The 16,863-nt window shown below is 43.2% G+C and overlaps 1 protein-coding gene across 3 annotated transcripts in view; it reads left to right on the top strand.

The window, feature by feature from the left end:
* The window catches only part of LOC311374872 (septin-9-like), a 99,060-nt gene that overhangs the window by 50,311 nt on the left and 31,886 nt on the right, over positions 1–16,863 (top strand). For 2 of the 3 annotated variants that reach the window (XM_084488144.1, XM_084488145.1), the window contains one exon: positions 46–798. In XM_084488144.1, the coding sequence (XP_084344270.1) occupies positions 46–798 (753 nt within the window). Of the gene's footprint in view, positions 1–45; positions 799–16,030; positions 16,093–16,863 lie in introns of those variants that run through there. The other variant, XM_084488146.1, reaches the window with a different exon arrangement.

Below are 16,863 nucleotides of genomic sequence, written 5' to 3'. Positions count from 1 at the left end.
TTTTGTTGCATTTTGTAATAATGAGGCCCTTCTTGTGTGTTTCAGCGCTAAAGCGGTCGTTTGAGGTGGAGGAGGCAGACTCATCCACTCACACTTCACCCCTGTCCCGCCGCACCACTAACCCTCTCCGCTCGTCCACCTCCTCCACATCCAGCCAGCGGAGCTACGACCTTGGCTCCCGCAACTCAGACTATTCTTCTTCCAGAACCTCCCCTTCCGAGCCCTCTAATCCCCGCTCCCCGAAGACGGGCATAGGGCGCATCGACCTATCAGGAGGCCGGAACCCCGACGCTGCCTCCAGCCGACGCACGGAGATCTCCATCGAGGTCTCTTCCAAGCAGATCGACAGCTCCCCCAGTGCCGGAATCGCCCGCTTCGGCCTCAAGCGCCCTGAGGTGGGCCTGAACAGTCGGAGTAACCCCCCAGAGAGTGGCTCCTCCGGGCCCCTCACCAGCTCCCTCCAAAGGCGGGCAGAGTTGAGCTTGACACGCCCCCAAGAGCCCCCCGCACCCCCCAGGAGGATGGACTCCCAGCCCTCCACGGCGGCCTGCAGCACCGGGATCCCCGAGCCCCCCCAGCAGAAGAGGCCGGAGCCTGCCAGGCCCAGCCCCACGGAGGTGAGCTCCAAGAGGCCGGAGGTGCCCGCGTTCAGGCAGCAGGATCTGCTGTTGGTGGAGAACAGCAACAACAACCACGGCGGCAGCCATCCACCGCCAGTGCAGAGCAGCCCGCTGCCCGCCGTGGCAGAGCCCCGGGGGGAGAGGGTGCAGTTCCCCGTCTCCTCCAGACCTACAGAGAGTGAGTACCTGTCCCCGTTGTGCGTTTGCTTTTCCATTTTTCTTTTGTAGTTTGTCATTGTTTGATGGTGGGTTAGTCTGAAATACGCTTCATAAATTCCATCTGAGGAAACTAAAGTTGGTTATGTTAAAATAAAGATAAAGGGGAGAATAATTATTTTATACAGCCTGCATGTACCGCATGGTTGAATGTTTGGTTAGGGCTGTGTTCAGAGATTTACATTTACATTTACATTTAGGGCATTTGGCAGACGCTTTTATCCAAAGCGACTTACAATAAGTACATTTGTCATAAGAAGTGAAACAATATATCGCCGTCGGTACAGTAAAGATGTTCATGGAACCAAGTGCACGTACTGACAATCGCCCCATTCCCCGTATACAGCAGTGATAGCTAGCTACTGCAGATGCTACACAACTAAGTACATGCTACACAACATGCATGCACAACACAATTAATTACATGCTACACAATTAAGTACAATGAATGAATACAACCTGCATTAAGTGCGTTAATCAAGTGCCAGGACATACAACAAACAATAGTGCAACAGACAAATAAGGGACTGAATGGCTCTGTAGAGTCCAGGTGAGCTCTGAACAGGTGGGTTTTGAGTCGTTTGCGGAAGCTGGTGAGCGACTCTGTGGTCCTGACATCAGCAGGGAGCTTGTTCTACCACTGTGGTCCCAAGATAGAGAAGAGTTGTGATTTAGCTGATAGAGATTATATAAGATAAGAGATTCTTATCTTTAATGTTAATAATGATTTTTGTAGAATTGATGTGTCTCAATTTGTGCTCCGAACACCACAATAACACTTCTGATTCACATGCATTTGTGCACACATTTATGCAACATGCCCCGCTTAACAAACGTATTTGCTTGCGATATCTCATTTTCCATTCTTGCATTGACACACTCTGGTTCAGTTTTTACATTGCATTGGATTCAAATATATGGCAGCAAATTCCTTTCGGCTCTTATATAATGCAATATAATATTGAATGAATGATGGTATTATCACTTGAATTATATTCTTTGATTTCATAATATTTTGGTCAGATCCAGAATAATTATATAAGCACACTTTGATACTCTGCTGTTCTTTGTCTGAAATAAGCAGCCTGGAAATTAATATAAAGAGGGGTATTAATGTCACCTGGTGGTAAAGTTGTTAATTCCACTTTTGCATTGCATTTCTGCTGCTTTGAAGACTTCTGAACAGCACGATGCAGGAGCTCTCTGATTCTCTATATTTATCTGCAGTCCCTCATAACTTTAAACCACTTTTTTCGAGGTAGTTATAGTTCTATACTGCATGGTGGAAATTGTAGTCTGCTTGCGAGGCTTTCTGTGGATGTAGGCCTGGGCCTTAATAAGAATTTCAGCAACAATCTGAGATTGGCTATAAAGAAGAGACACGTACAGTGTTCGCAAGATGCCCGTGGCCAAGCATTAGCTCATCAGATTCTCCAGCATGGGTTGGAAAAACAAAGTGGTGATCATAATATACTGTGCATTCTTCAGTGGTCATAATACAGCATATCAGCATAACATCTGCATATTGTCCAGCACTGTGTTTTCAGACAATGGCTTTGTAAACAGATATTCCCTTGATTTGTTTTAAATTGGAATATAATTCAGTCCATGTTGGATGTCGCCGTGTTGCTCATTTCCTGTGGTCCATCAACGATGACATAATGCCTGGCCACTTTCACGAATATGTGACACTTGAAATGTCAAGCAAGGATGAGGTAAAACAAGTATAAATGTGCACGCTCACACTAACGACCCTGTTTGTTGCTTTTGAGTCTCGGCCACTGTTGACTAACCTGCCAAACATGTGGTGGTCATCACACGCCAATGCTCCTAAACCAAGCTCCTCGCATTAGCCCCATGGTTATTAAGCTCTTATTGTAGCAAAAGTCTTTACACAAGTAACTGAAGATTTTGCATGCATACACTGAAGTCACAAATGTGTAACAGTAAATTTGAAGTCGTAAATATTTTTTCTACCATTGTAAACACAAAATAGGGGCTACAGGTGCACAAATCCTATCCTGTGTATCACAACTTCAAAGAGTCATGCACTTGACACTTTTGCTACAATCATTGCAGCGCAGTGGGTGCAAAACACGTCGCAAACCCGTGTTTCTGAGAACATGCACAAAATTTGTGCATTCGTAAACCCAAATGTGAACTAATGCATCAGAAGTTGCACATATGTGAAATATTTCCTCACCAATAAAATTATATAGATCACTATGTTCATTGAGCATTTTAATGAGCGAGCACAAGTCCATCAATACAACTGCTCGAATCTGCTGCTACGATTCTCAGCTGTTGTTTTTCCTGCAGATACTTTTGCACCACGTCTAGGTGGTACAAGTGTAGCAAAAGTGATTTGTATCCGTAGACGCAGAGCGCCTGTGGGCAGGACAAAATTATCCAATGAAATTTATCCGCATTATCCAATGAAAGTCGCCGGTGACGTCCCCGGCCACGTGCATGCATTCAGTGCAGGTGGAAGTACACACTACGCTTAGAATTCACCCAAGGCTGAATTAAAATAACATGTTTTATTCTACTTCGTTTAAGAGCGCTTGATTCTGATTGGTTGGGAGGAGGGCATTAACCCAGCAGGTTGCCCGCTGACTGAGCACAGCGTCATCAAATAGTAGATCAATACGCGCAACGATGACCGGCATCAGAGCCTCACTGAACCGTTATTTCTCAAGGTTCAATTTATATGCGGACAGTGAGTTTACCACCAGCAACAGGGTGTTCAAATCCATCATTAAAACCCATCGAAAGAACAGCCATGACCAGGCGAAACGCCATCCCCACGTCACCGAGGCTGACCTGAAACTGCTGCGTGAATCCACGGCTCTCTCCCCGCACACCCCGTTGCCATGAATTCCCCTATGCCCTTCTCTATGTCTCATTTTACCATCAATGGGAATGTCCAGTTTAATACACATGAATCGCCTGAATCGCAATAATTTTGTTATACATTTATTGCAAATAAAAATGATTTGGAATAAGGAATGTATGTTTGATCGATCGTAATTAAAGCTGACTTGATACAATGTAGCAACTACGTTATTAAACTAGTGATCAGATGCAGCCTTGTGTGGTTTCTATAGAAACTAATTAGCTACAGCTGAGCTAACGTTATTCACCGTAGTTCTAAAGGGGACTACTTTTTGAGGGAGATGAACTCAAACAGAGTATACATTTAATAAGCATGCAATACGAATAAGAAAAAGCAGAATTATTAATTTGTTTTTTTATTATGTTGGCAAGCAAGAAGTAGAATAAACGGGATAATCACCTCAAGGCAGGGCAGTAACCAGCTTGATATGCCCGGCTAGTGGACGGCTTACCGCCCGAGACGAAGTTGAGGGCGGTAAGCCGTCCACTAGCCGGGCATATCAAACTGTTTATTGCCCTGCCTCTCTGTGATTATCCCTTACTTATTTCATGTTATTGGTTATCAACAAGGTATTAATGTAGTAATTGATGGCACATCTGTCAAAATAAAGGTTTTTATTCTTCCTACGTGTTTACGATCTTTATTCATTCATTGCGCCGCGGCCGAACTGACAGCTGTCTACTGAAAACCAGCTGATTGTATTTTATTCCTATAGATTACAGCAGGTGCGGACTGGGACAAAACATCGGCCCTGGCATTTTGGACCAGACCGGCCCACCACATTCAGTAACGCACACCTTTTCGGTCTTTTTGGTCTCTTGAATGTGTATACCAACTGTGCAACTATTTAAAACCACATACCTTAAGCCATGCAATGAGTTAACGGGAATCAGTGAGAGTGGACACATTAAATACTTCCAAAAAGTGTAATTTATTACACTTTATAAGCAGCATTCAATCCTATTGGGTGTACCTATCAGTGGTGGAACAAAACAAATTTGTTAAATATTTGTGTTGGACTAACCTACTATAGGCCTATATTTCAGATGTGGTTCCTTAGTGTGTATGTGGCTTTATTTTGTTGGAATCTTTGTAATATATGTTTATAGTTTAGCCTAACCCAGCCACTTAAGGGGAAGCCAGCTCAACTAGGCGCTGGTCCCAAGCCTGGATGGGTGGGCATCAGGAAGTAAACTCTATGAGAATAGCCTTTGTGCACCTGAAAGTGAGAAAGAATGCTGATGATGAGTTTAATGTAGGCATACAGTGTTTCACTCCAGTATGTGTGTGTGTGTGTGTGTGTGTGTGTGTGTGTGTGTGTGTGTGTGTGTGTGTGTGTGTGTGTGTGTGTGTGTGTGTGTGTGTGTGTGTGTGTGTGTGTGTGTGTGTGTGTTGGGGGCTTGACCCATTTCTGCCCCAGGGCCCTTCGTAAAGTTTTTTTTTTTTAATTATTATTTATACTCTAGTCCAGTGGTTCTCAAACGGGGGTACGTGAAGGCACTCCAGGGGGTACGTGAGATTTTAAAATATAAATATTTTTTAGTAGCATCCATGCAAAACTCCTTTAAAAATAATTATATTTTTACCTGAAATAATAGTATATAAGTATACGTTCATAAAATGAATTTTATATTCAGTTGGCTATTCAATTTCATTATCCTTAAAACCCAGAGTCTCCCCCATACCAGGATGGTTCAACCCGACCTGTCATATGCCACCTGGCATCACCTGTCAATCACTTGGATCAACGATGGAGTCGTGGTTGAAGCGTAGCAGCAATTCTTTTGAAAACACGGAGGGACAAGTGGCAAAGGAGGCCAAAACAAAAATGCTTTGCGCTGGTTAGGGGGTACTTGGCTGAAAAAATATTTCACAGGGGGTACATCACTGAAAAAAAGGTTGAGAACCACTGCTCTAGTCTATGTTGTGTTCAAAATGTTGGTAGGTTGAGTTTGAGGAAAAGTCAAAATGCCATTTTGCAACCTAACATGTATACATTAACTATTCATCGCAGTTTTATTGAAAAGGCATTCGACACGCCTTGTGTTCAGCAAAGTCGTTGACAATGTGTGTGATTTCAAGCTTCCTTGCTCGTTCATTCTCAATTGACAATATGCCCAATAATTGGCCATATCGTCAATTGAGAGTGAACACCCTACAGTCTGTTGGCTATGGTTGACATCAAATGACATTCAAGGAGCAGATATGGTACCCATCATGCATTTGGATACCATATCCTGAATTTGATTAAATATGAAAAGCAAGAGCATAGATTAACAAAAAAAGTCACACATTTATTCCTTTTCAAGATTGTTTTCATCTCACAGATTTTCTTTTACTAAATTTTGACTCCCACCACGATCAAATAGTATACCTAAAATCATGGGTACATAAACTTGCATGTCGACTATGACATTATCTTTAGAGTTGGTTATGCCTAGCTGTTTGGATAATACCAATCTACACAGACTAGCGTGTGTCATGGCTGATGGCCTTTTTTTTGCCGAACGCATTATGAAGGCAGGTCCAAAGCAAAAGGGGCTCCATTGTTCCAACCTCTCAATAACCCGAAAAACTAACCCCAACCCTAACTCCTCCGGTGGCAGAGCTCCTGAATGAATGAATGAATCTGTTTACTGCACACCGGAGGAACAAGGAGTAGAATAAGGAGTCCTCAGCCTATTAAAGCCTAAATACAAATGATAAGTCTGGGAATCTCCCACCACAAAAAAAAAAAAGTCTGGGCTTCGTGAGCCACGGCGGATTCTCTGGCTGTCTCCGCCATCTTGCCGGTCACCTCCGAGACAGGCGAGTCCGCTGGTCTCCGGTTTCCCCCCATCTGCTGTCCCGGTCTCCGTGCAATGCAGGTATTCCGGATTTAACGTCCTTCCTGGCTTCTGGTTCGTCGGGGGTAGGAATCTCGGTCCTCCAGAGTCCCCTTCTCTGAAACCATACATGTTCCCACATCAGAGTATCTAATCACCCCTTTTATGTGTTCCTCACCTGTGTCTCTACGCATTCCTCCCCTGGGCTTCCAGGGGCGTCGTGCAAGAGCCGGGTTGCCACAATGTTATTTTCTTTTCCACACAAAAAAACAATTTATTTAAAGACATGACATGCCATGGCATGGCATGTCATGGGACCTTTAAGTCCACATAAAAGACAATTAATACAGGGAAAAAAATAGTCCAGTAAAGTACATTGACAGAATCATGTCGCATGTGGCATGGGTCTTCATTAACTTCATTAAGCATCAATACTCAAGGGTATAGGTAGCATTGTCTCTGCCATATATGGCGGCTGCCGATGATGGCAGAGAGAGCACAGTACTTGGCCAGCTATGTAGCCCCCTTTTTGGGCATCCCAAGAAGTTGCAGCCCTCTCACAACTACCCTGATTCATATTCAGATTTTATTTGCACATACATACAATGCAGTGAAATGTTAACAGTCGGCTCCATGCTAAGTAAACACACATCAAAGACTGACACAAAACAACTGATGGTCTGAGGTCTCCTTGCTGGAATTTGGACTCCACCTTCTCCCCATATTCCCTCTTGGCATCCTTTACTGCCTTTCTAACATTATATGCTGCTGCTTTGTAACCATCCATATTGCCAGTCTCCAGTCCTGATTTATATGCAGCTGTGTGTTGTTTCAGGGCATTCCGGGTATTGTAATTTATCCATGGTTTCTGGTTTTCATATATTATAGTCACTTTGGGTACATGCATGTCTGTGATTGTGGAGATAATACCAATGACATTCTCAGTGACCACATTAATGTCAGTGTTAATATCAACTGTGTAGTTATTGAACGTACCCTGAAGTGCTTTGTGGAGTGCTACTCGCATGCTGTCCTCTGATTGGTCTGTCCACCGACGCACCTCTCTAATAACATATAATAGCACAACATATCTCTAAATAACATAGATTTAGCAGAGCCGGTGTTCTGCCAATTTCTGCTCCCTTGTCAGATTTTGCTACCTAGTGGTTCTGCGCATGTGCATGACGACACTATGGATCTGCAGTGTAGTATTGGTGTAAAATATACATACTGTACCCCTGAACTCTCCATTAAAGACGTTATTATACACTATCAGAGTCTATCGAATCATGCTACCCTATCAAAAAGTGCTACCTTATGTGTTTGGTAGCGTATTTAATCTGTTGACCAACTGCCTCTATCAAACGATGCTCCCACTAGAGAAACATGTTATTTTACACTACTCCTCACTCCGTGTACAGAATATGAGGAGCATATTTTGATACAGTATTATAACATCTTCATTGGATATTTCAGGGGTACAGTATGTGTATTTTACGCCAATACTCAATAGCGTCGTCATGCGCAGAAGCAATAGGTAGCAAAATCTGATGAGTAGCAAAAATTGGCAGAACACCGGCTTGACAGCTGCGGGAGCGGTCCGCACCATCTTGTCCCAGGCTACCGAATATGAACACAAATAGCCTGCACCTATAAGCCAACTGTGTGATTTTATTAAAGAGTGTTTGGTATTTAATTACCTTGGTCATAAAGGCTTCCTCTAGGTTGGGGTCAAAGGTGCAGGCTACCTCAAGAACAAAAACCTCTTTAGACTCCTAATCAACAATCACAGTATCTGGTGTATTTGCAGACAGATGGGTTAAAGTGTCCGGGTTGATACAGAGGTTGAACATGGAGGGATTAACACAGGAATCTTTGTAAATTTTCATTGGGGATGGAAAGTGGTTTGATATTTCCTTTACTGTAAGATTCACTATTCAGTCATGATGCGCTATGTACTTTCCTTTGTAGGCATGGCAGCCATTCAGTATGTGGGACACTGTTTCGGTCGCTTGTTCTGTCGTGTGATGCAAACAGTAAGGAGCCTGAGTAGTAGGAAACCAGATAGAAAGGTTGAGTCTAGTGGGAAGGACTTGTAGTCTAGCTTTAACTGTAACAATGTCCTCATTGAGCGCAGTGCTCCTAAGGAAGGAGTGACAGATGGACTGATCGGCGGAGGGAAGGCGTGCTAGTTTTCCCTGGAGTCCAGTCCAGTCCTGTTGTTGTCGGTGTAAATCCATGAGAGTCTGTTAACAGGTGACTGTGTCCAGCATGTGTGGCTGTTGCCTTGAGAAGGGCGTGGGGGTCAGTTATAAGGTCTTTTATGTCCAAGATAAGTGTATGTCTCGTAGAGTATACACATATTGATTTTGTTGCTACTGTGAACATGGGGCATGTATCTGTTTTTGAGGGGTACCACCGATTCCCTCCACTTCTCCTCTCATACAAAACAGCACATTTTGTGCTTTTGACCTCCAGACCTGACCATTCCAAAAAAGAGTGTTTTGGTGAGCATGTTTTTAATAACATTCTCTTCCCTAGAGGCTAGCAGGACATCGTCCGCATAGCCCTGGGTTGGGGGAGATCACACCGTGCGGGGCAGACTGACACATCCACTTTATCCATTGGTTGATGGCAATTATAAAATAAACTGCACTCCATGGACAGCCAGTTTTAATGCCTATCTGAAGAGGTGTTGGTCGAGTGAGCTGTTTTCCACAGATTACTTGGATAAAGGAGCCTTTGTATACATCTTTTACTATGTCAATGAAAAGTTGGGGTAGCTGTATTTCCTCCAGTGATTTGATCATGACACTGAGTTAATGTCCCAAATGCATCTCTAAAGTCAAGGAAGACCGAATACAGTCTACAGGACTTCTGCTTAAAGTCATCTATCCTATCTACGTTTTAAAAATACAAAATACATGTTTGTTCATACCCTGATTGATGCATGCCTTCTGCTTGGTGGACAAGATGTCCGCATCCACCAGCCAGGAGAGAACTCTGGCCAGTATGCACTTCATGAATACCTTGTAGATGGTGGGGAGGAGGGATATGTCTCTCCATGTTGATAGATCTTAGGGATATTATCGTGTGTGTGTGTGTGTGTGTATATATGTATATACAGTATGTGTATGTATATACAGGTGCATCTAAATAAATTAGAATATTGTGGAAAAGTGAATACATTTCAATAATTACATTTAAAAGTGAAAATCATATTATATAGATTCACTACACCCAAAGTGAAATATTTCAAGCCTTTATTTATATTTATCTTGATGATTATGGCTTACAGCTCATGAAAACCCCAAATTCTGTATCTGAGAAAATGTGAATATTGTGAAAAAGTTCAAGATTTTATACTCAAGGTGTCACACTCTAATCAGCGTATTACCTCAGAATACCTCAAAGGTTTCATGAGCCTTTAAATGGTCTCTCAGTCTGGTACAGATGGCTTCACATGGGGAATGGGGAGTGCTGACTTGACAGTTGTGCAGAAGAAAGTCCTTGACAACCTCCACAAGGAGGCTAAGACTCCAAAAGTCATCGCTAAAGAAGCAGGCTGTTCACAGAGAGCTGTATCCAATCATATTCATAGAAAGTTGAGAAGAAGGAGAAAGTGTTGTAGAAAAAGTTTCACAAGCAACAAGGATAACTGCGGCCCTGAGAGGATTGTCAAGCAAAGACCATTCAAAATTGTTTGGGAGCTTCACAAGTGACCTGAGGCAGGAGGCATCAAGAACCACCACACGCTGTGTATCATGGCAACTTAAAAAAAAGAAGAAAAAAAAAACAGGAATGGCACTGAAGGTAATTTAGCTTATTGTTCTCTCTGATATATGTAAGTCATTTTTAATGTAGATATATATGATGAAGATGTATATACCAGCCTAGTGTTTTGTGTACACTCCTGCAACACTCAACACTAATAACCAGCATATGGAGAGAGAGAACGAGGGAGCTAGAGAGAACGAGAGATCACATAGTATATACTGTATGATGATGACATGTTGACGGAAGAGCAGGCATACAAAGACAATATTTCTCTGTGCTGATTCTGCTCTCCCAAAATTTCACATGAACACCATAGTTTACCTAGCGGACTATAGGGGGCTCCCTGTGAATGGAATCCAAAAGGCCGGTAACCATTTCAAGTCAACGTTACGTCATGGCCACTACTTCCATCATTTTTACATTCAATGATTCCCCCAAGCATCATACCCCCCAACTTATCGATCTCTGAGTTGACTGGTACAACTCCTATCATCACTCATGTCATGGACTCATGCCAGTGCTATTCACCAGGGCGCTGTGTGTTATGCATGCCCTTGGGCAGAGCTAACATCCATCATGTGGCCTGCAAAACCAACAGCTTCTGATGTCCACCATCTTGGATCTCTCTGAACCCAATAAACTCAATCATCACAATCAACCCACCCATCAACACCCACCACCGGCTGCTTGAACCGACCAGTTAGGCGGAACCTAAAGTCTGTGTCCTCAGTGGTGCTCTTGTACTTAACTCTGTGTTCTTGTACTTGACTCGGCTTAAGAGCCGAGTCCTGTTGGATCGACCAGCAGCTCCAGCTACTCTGAACGGAGGGCGTGTAGGGGGGCTAATAAATCTATTTAATTTTTACATTCATTGCCACAGATTTAGATTAATTGTTCAGTTTATTTTGTGTGTGTGTGTGTGTTGGCAGGGCTATTTCTTGGGGGTGGGGGCTTTGGAGAACAGCCTAGGTGATCACACCACAGAGAGTGGACTGGCTGGGATATGGGGAGCATGGATGGAAACAGTCTTGATTTAAACGGTATTTTGATACTGCTCCTTTGTAAAAACAACCTCATAAAAACAATGGAACTTGAGACAAAATCAGTGGCTCATGCATTCAATTTAGTTGTTTTATCTTTTAACTTTTTAATCATTGTTTTACATCGCAGACAAAATACCCTTTTCAATGGGTCGCTCGAGATTACACTTTTTAGTTCCTCTCAACTTGGCGTGGTTGTTGAGTTCTATTTCCTACCTTGAGGCCCCGTCCACACAGAGCTGATTTTTTTTGTGAAACCACAAGTCTTGTGCGTTTGGGCCGACCAGACGGATCCAGCGGATCCGGTGCCCGAAAACGCACTTTTCTGAAACCACCTCCGAGGGTGGATTCAAATAAAAATGGACCTATGCGGTTTCGTGTTAGGATTCATGTGGACGCCTGAAACGCAAATCGCTTGACCCTCCAGCCTATGAGCTCTTAAGCCCGCGGCGTCGCAGAACGACAACAACAATGACGGCGGACTACATGCTTGTGATGATTCTGCAGCAGATAATGTCCCTTGTTGGGTTGCTAGGGCAATATTCAATGTTGCTCCGCTACCACAAGAAGCTAAAAAGGATGACGGACAGACCCATACACCAAATCTATTTAGATCCACCGCCGAGCGCTACCTTCAGACTGAATGTTTGTAAACAGTGTGCAGGCTTTATGTGCATGCTCGCCTCTTCTTCTTTTTTTTGCTGGAGTTCGATAGCAGAAGCAGCGCCCCCTATGGGCCTGTGATGTGTACTACAGCTTTTCTACAGCTTGATGCGGTTTTGCAATGAATCCGTCTTTACGAAGATATTCCTGAACAGCATCAAAGGAAAATGGATCGGTTTTGCCCGTGTGGACGGGGCCTTAGTGTAGTGGTGTTTGAGGCCCAGCAAAGTCTATCTGTATGCATCCATGAGCAAGATGGCTAACTGCCTTCCTCCCGGCTAATTAATGACATGTATCAAAACAAAAGTAAACATATTTAAGACGGTTTTATTTAAATAATAATATATTATAAATAATAACTCCCACTTGAATACCACAATTTGAGTGCTGAACTCATGAGTATTATACCACTGAAGGCTGCCCCACACTACAAGATTTTTTAATCTTATGCGATTTTTGAGTCAGATGTACACCACACACATAAAGAGAATCTCAGCCGATTTGTTGCTCTCCGATCGTAAATACAAATACATGAGATTCGAACACGAGACGGAACACCACACACAGGATAATCTTATCCGATAATTGCCCGCTGCAGGGCCGTGGAGGTAGAACTAGAGCAACTCGCGTCAACAGTGAAAATGGATCGGCGTCTTTTGACAGCAGTAGGGATGTAACAGTTACCGGTGTGACAGTAAACCGCGATAAAATTGTTGTCAATAACAATTACCGTTTTCCTTTCAAATAAAATTATTATCTCTGTGGATAACCGCTCCCGCGGTGTGGAAACCGTGTGCTTAAATCCTTCCCAGCGCTTCATCCGAGCAGTGTTTGTAATAACGCTGTTTAAAATAACGGCGTTAGCTAATGCCGTTATTTTTTCAGTAACAGGGTAATCAAACTAATTAATTTTTCCGTTGTTACAACGCCGTTACCATTACTGACAGTTAAATGCGGTGCCTTACTATGAATTGATTGAATAAACTGCGTAATCCGAACGCACCCCTGGCTGCACACACAAACTGCTAGTGAGGAGACCGGGTTTAACAAAGAGATAAGCGATTATTATTGGCTAAGGCAGAGTCATGTTTCATGGTATCCAATCGGAGCCAGTGTTTTTACACACAAGCCAGGATACGTGTGCCACATGCACACATAAACACCAAACAGATTCGATGAAGCACTAGAAATGGCGAGTCTGGAGCAATCCGATGAAAAGTTGGCATTTTCAAGGTGGAGATATAAGCACTACTTCAAATTCATTGAGGTCAAATGCAAGAATGTGCATGTAAAGTGAACATTATGTCCAGGAGCAAAGACTTTGTCGACATCCGTTGTAATTTGTAAGCAACTCTAATTTAATGAAGCATCCCACAACGACACACGCATCTACAAAGCTACTTTTTTTTTTACAGTAACGCAAATAATTACTTTCCCTGGTAACCTAGTTACTTTTATTATAGAGTAATTCAGTTACTAACTCCGTTATATAGGAGTTCAGTGGATGATCAGCCTGGGCTTCCCTCAAGCCTGATGTGCGGGGAAATTAACCAGATCTCAGTTCTCTCTGTCTTAAGTAGTAGTAGTCGCCGTCGTCGTAGTAGTATTTATACACAAGAGTCAAAGTACAAAACAACTCCCGCTATCGGTTATAGCCGGGTGCTGAGCGGGGGAAGGTGGGGGAGAGGAGGAGGTCGCTGTCACGGGGATCTGCGGAGGAAGTGTCGGCGGTAGACGGAGAGCGAGTAATTGTTTACATATTGTTCTTTATGTCTTGAATGTTTGGATTAAACCTGCACTACTGTAAATGTTCCTGACAAATAAGCTGTTTACATGCTGAACCCTTGTTCCTTTGATGTTAAAAGTTTCACTTTTGATAATATAATATATTAATAAATATATTAAATATAAATAAATATAAACATTTTTAACTATTTGAGTTTGCGTAGGCCAGTGATTTCTGAACATATTGAACACACTTTTAAAAATACCGCGATAATACCGAAAACCGGGATAATTTTGGTCACAATAACCGTGAGGTTAAATTTTCATACCGTTACATTCCTAGACAGCAGTTGTTTCCGCGGTGCTTATGCTTACATAATATCAGAGAATATCCGCGTCAGTTCGGCCGCGGCGCAATTAATGAATAAAGATCATAAACCCGTCGGAAGAAAAAAACATTTATTTTGACAGATGTGCCCGAAGTTACTACTTTACAACCTTGTTGATGACCAACATTTAGAAATACATGTAGGCCTACTTTTAATTCAGCCTTGGGTGAATTCGAAGCGTAGTGTGTTGGACTGTTTTCAAAACGGGTAGGCTTTTAGATTAAAATAAGTAATGCTGTTTGTGAGTCTGTAGCAAATCCTACATCGTTATTGTTGTAGTATTCAACCATTAGCAAGGTGACACTGATTTGCTATTGATACCATAGATAGACTGTATAATATTACCGTTAGTGAATTGCATAGGGGTCTATGTGAGCTCATGAATATTCATGAGCAAATGCAAACTGAATGGCTGTACAAGTGTTCTGAGACACGGCTGCAAACCGGCAACCTTCAAAAAAAGTAGTGCCGGTTTGGTGACGGTTCCGTTCCGTTCCGTGCCGTATCCAGTGGAACAGCCTACATTGACTATAATGGTTTCTAATGTCTACGGCAAACATTTTTATTGCCGTGCAGCTTCCGTGACGGTTCTGGTGGAAATTGCCCTTCACTCAACATTTCGAAAATATCTATCATGTTGGATAACCCCGATTTTGCGATCGGGTGCTCTTGGAGTTGATGAGGTTCTATCTGAGAACACTACGGCAGACAGGATCATCTTGGCCGATTTTCGTCCAGATTTGGCTGCCATGGGAACACCACCCCGATTATCATAAGGGGCAGGATATCGGGACATTTCTCTTGTAGTGTGGGGTGAGCTTTAGGGATCTATAGGTTCAACATCTCATTTACCTTTGGCAGGAAAGTGTAGTGGCTAGGGTGTTCGACCTCCAGACAAAAGGTACTGGTTCAAATACCCCACACCTACCTACCTACCAACCTACCTGCTCCTATTGACCTGCATCTGAATTCAATGTAAAACTGTAACTTTATATGAAAGGGTTTGCTTTCATACATGACTAAATATTTGTGGTAATATTAGTAGGTAAGCGTTCTCTCTGACTTCACCAATACATTGAAGAACGTCCACCAACTGCCACAGGGATTTGAGATGGCCTCGACACACAGCTCCATAGAAACCTCCCTTCCAAGGTCCCAAGGCCTGGTAAAACCCCAGGAGTTGGTTGATCTATGCAGCAGTCTCCTATCTAAACACAGGGCTTTTACTGCTCTGTCGAGGCAACGGTTCAGAGAGCAGCGAGATGAAAAGGGAAGCAGAACACAATGACAGGGCTTTTTTTTCATTGTTTTCCTACATTGTAAAACACACCTAGTACAGCCTGTGTGAGTCTGGTGGGAGTTGGCCTCCAGGTTGGCCATCATGGTGAGGCTGGAAAGAGAGGGATGTTGAGGGAGGCCCCCTCCACATCTCCTGGGGCTATGGCCAGGGTCAGGCCAGGTCATTTGGGTTTGCAGGTGCGTACACACTTTAAACGTTGTTCTCCTCCTGTTTCATGACTTGTCCAATTTGTGTATTGTTAATCTATCAATCTCTCCCCTCTTCCTCACATCTGGATAAACGTATTGTGTGTGTGTGTGTGTGTGTGTGTGTGTCACTCCTCCACCTCCCCAGCCAATCATTCCATCTTGTTCTTCAGCCACTCTTTTTTTTCTTTTTTTTTCTATTTTCAATTTGAATAATTGAGTTGGCCTCACGTGTTATGTTGTGTACGTCAGGGGTAGGAGGGATATGTTTTTGGGAAGGCGGAGGGAGGGTTGGGTTCTGGTGTCCAAAGGAAGTGGGCGCGTCCTGACGCTGTGGGTCCTGTGTCACATGACATTGGTGGGAGGGAGGAAGTGGGCTGGGAACGTCGGGAGAGCAGTCGACTCTGGTCGCTCTACTGGAGAGCTGCGCTTCTGCCGGGACGACGCACACACGCGGTGAGCATTCCTCTACACACCGGGATGAATGTGTGGGTGTGTTGTTATTGTGTTTGTGTGTGTGCCTGAGTGTGTTTGATCGTTGAGGGAGAGGTAGAAAGTCACGTCATGTTCTTTCAAGTATCAGTTTTTTCCTTGTTTTCATTTTTAGCAGACCGTCTTAGTTTCCTGTTGTTTTTAAAGTCTTCAGTTCTGTGTTCATCCACTCGGATCAGGTTGAGCCTTACTGATATTTAAGATGCTATGAAAAAGAGCCTGAGGGTTTAGCAAACTAATATGCAATGGAATTGGCTTGTGTGTTATTATTATTGCTTGTGTGTGTGTGTGTGTGTGTGTGTGTGTGTGTGTGTGATAAACTATGCTCAGGTTTTGCATGTACTAACATTTTTAGTATTTGTGCAGAAAAAAGCTTTTGAACCAGTCGTGTTTAGCATTCATTCCGGTTTCATGTCGTAATCCGTTTCACTTCAACTTACACACATTAGCAGTGAGTGTACAGGGCTCTCACAGTGCAGAATGTAGGCAGCATTGAATGGAGACTCACTGTGTTCGGTTAGCTTATGTAGCTAAATACACACTACGTTGTGCATTGAATGTTTTTTTTATAGATTATAGTGTTAGAAAAGTGCCATTTTTATTTTTCTTGCATTAAGTTCAGAAATACTGGGTCAAATGACAATCACCTCAAGAGTCAAGGCCGGGGGGCGCCCTGGTGGTTTACCGAGTAGAGCACGTACCATCAAGGCTCACTGATGTCCTCCCCTCTCTCTT

The sequence above is a fragment of the Micromesistius poutassou genome (genome assembly GCF_964030765.1).
Source record: "Micromesistius poutassou genome assembly, chromosome: 1".
Taxonomy (NCBI): domain Eukaryota; kingdom Metazoa; phylum Chordata; class Actinopteri; order Gadiformes; family Gadidae; genus Micromesistius; species Micromesistius poutassou.
This window is presented reverse-complemented; position numbering and strand designations above follow the sequence as displayed.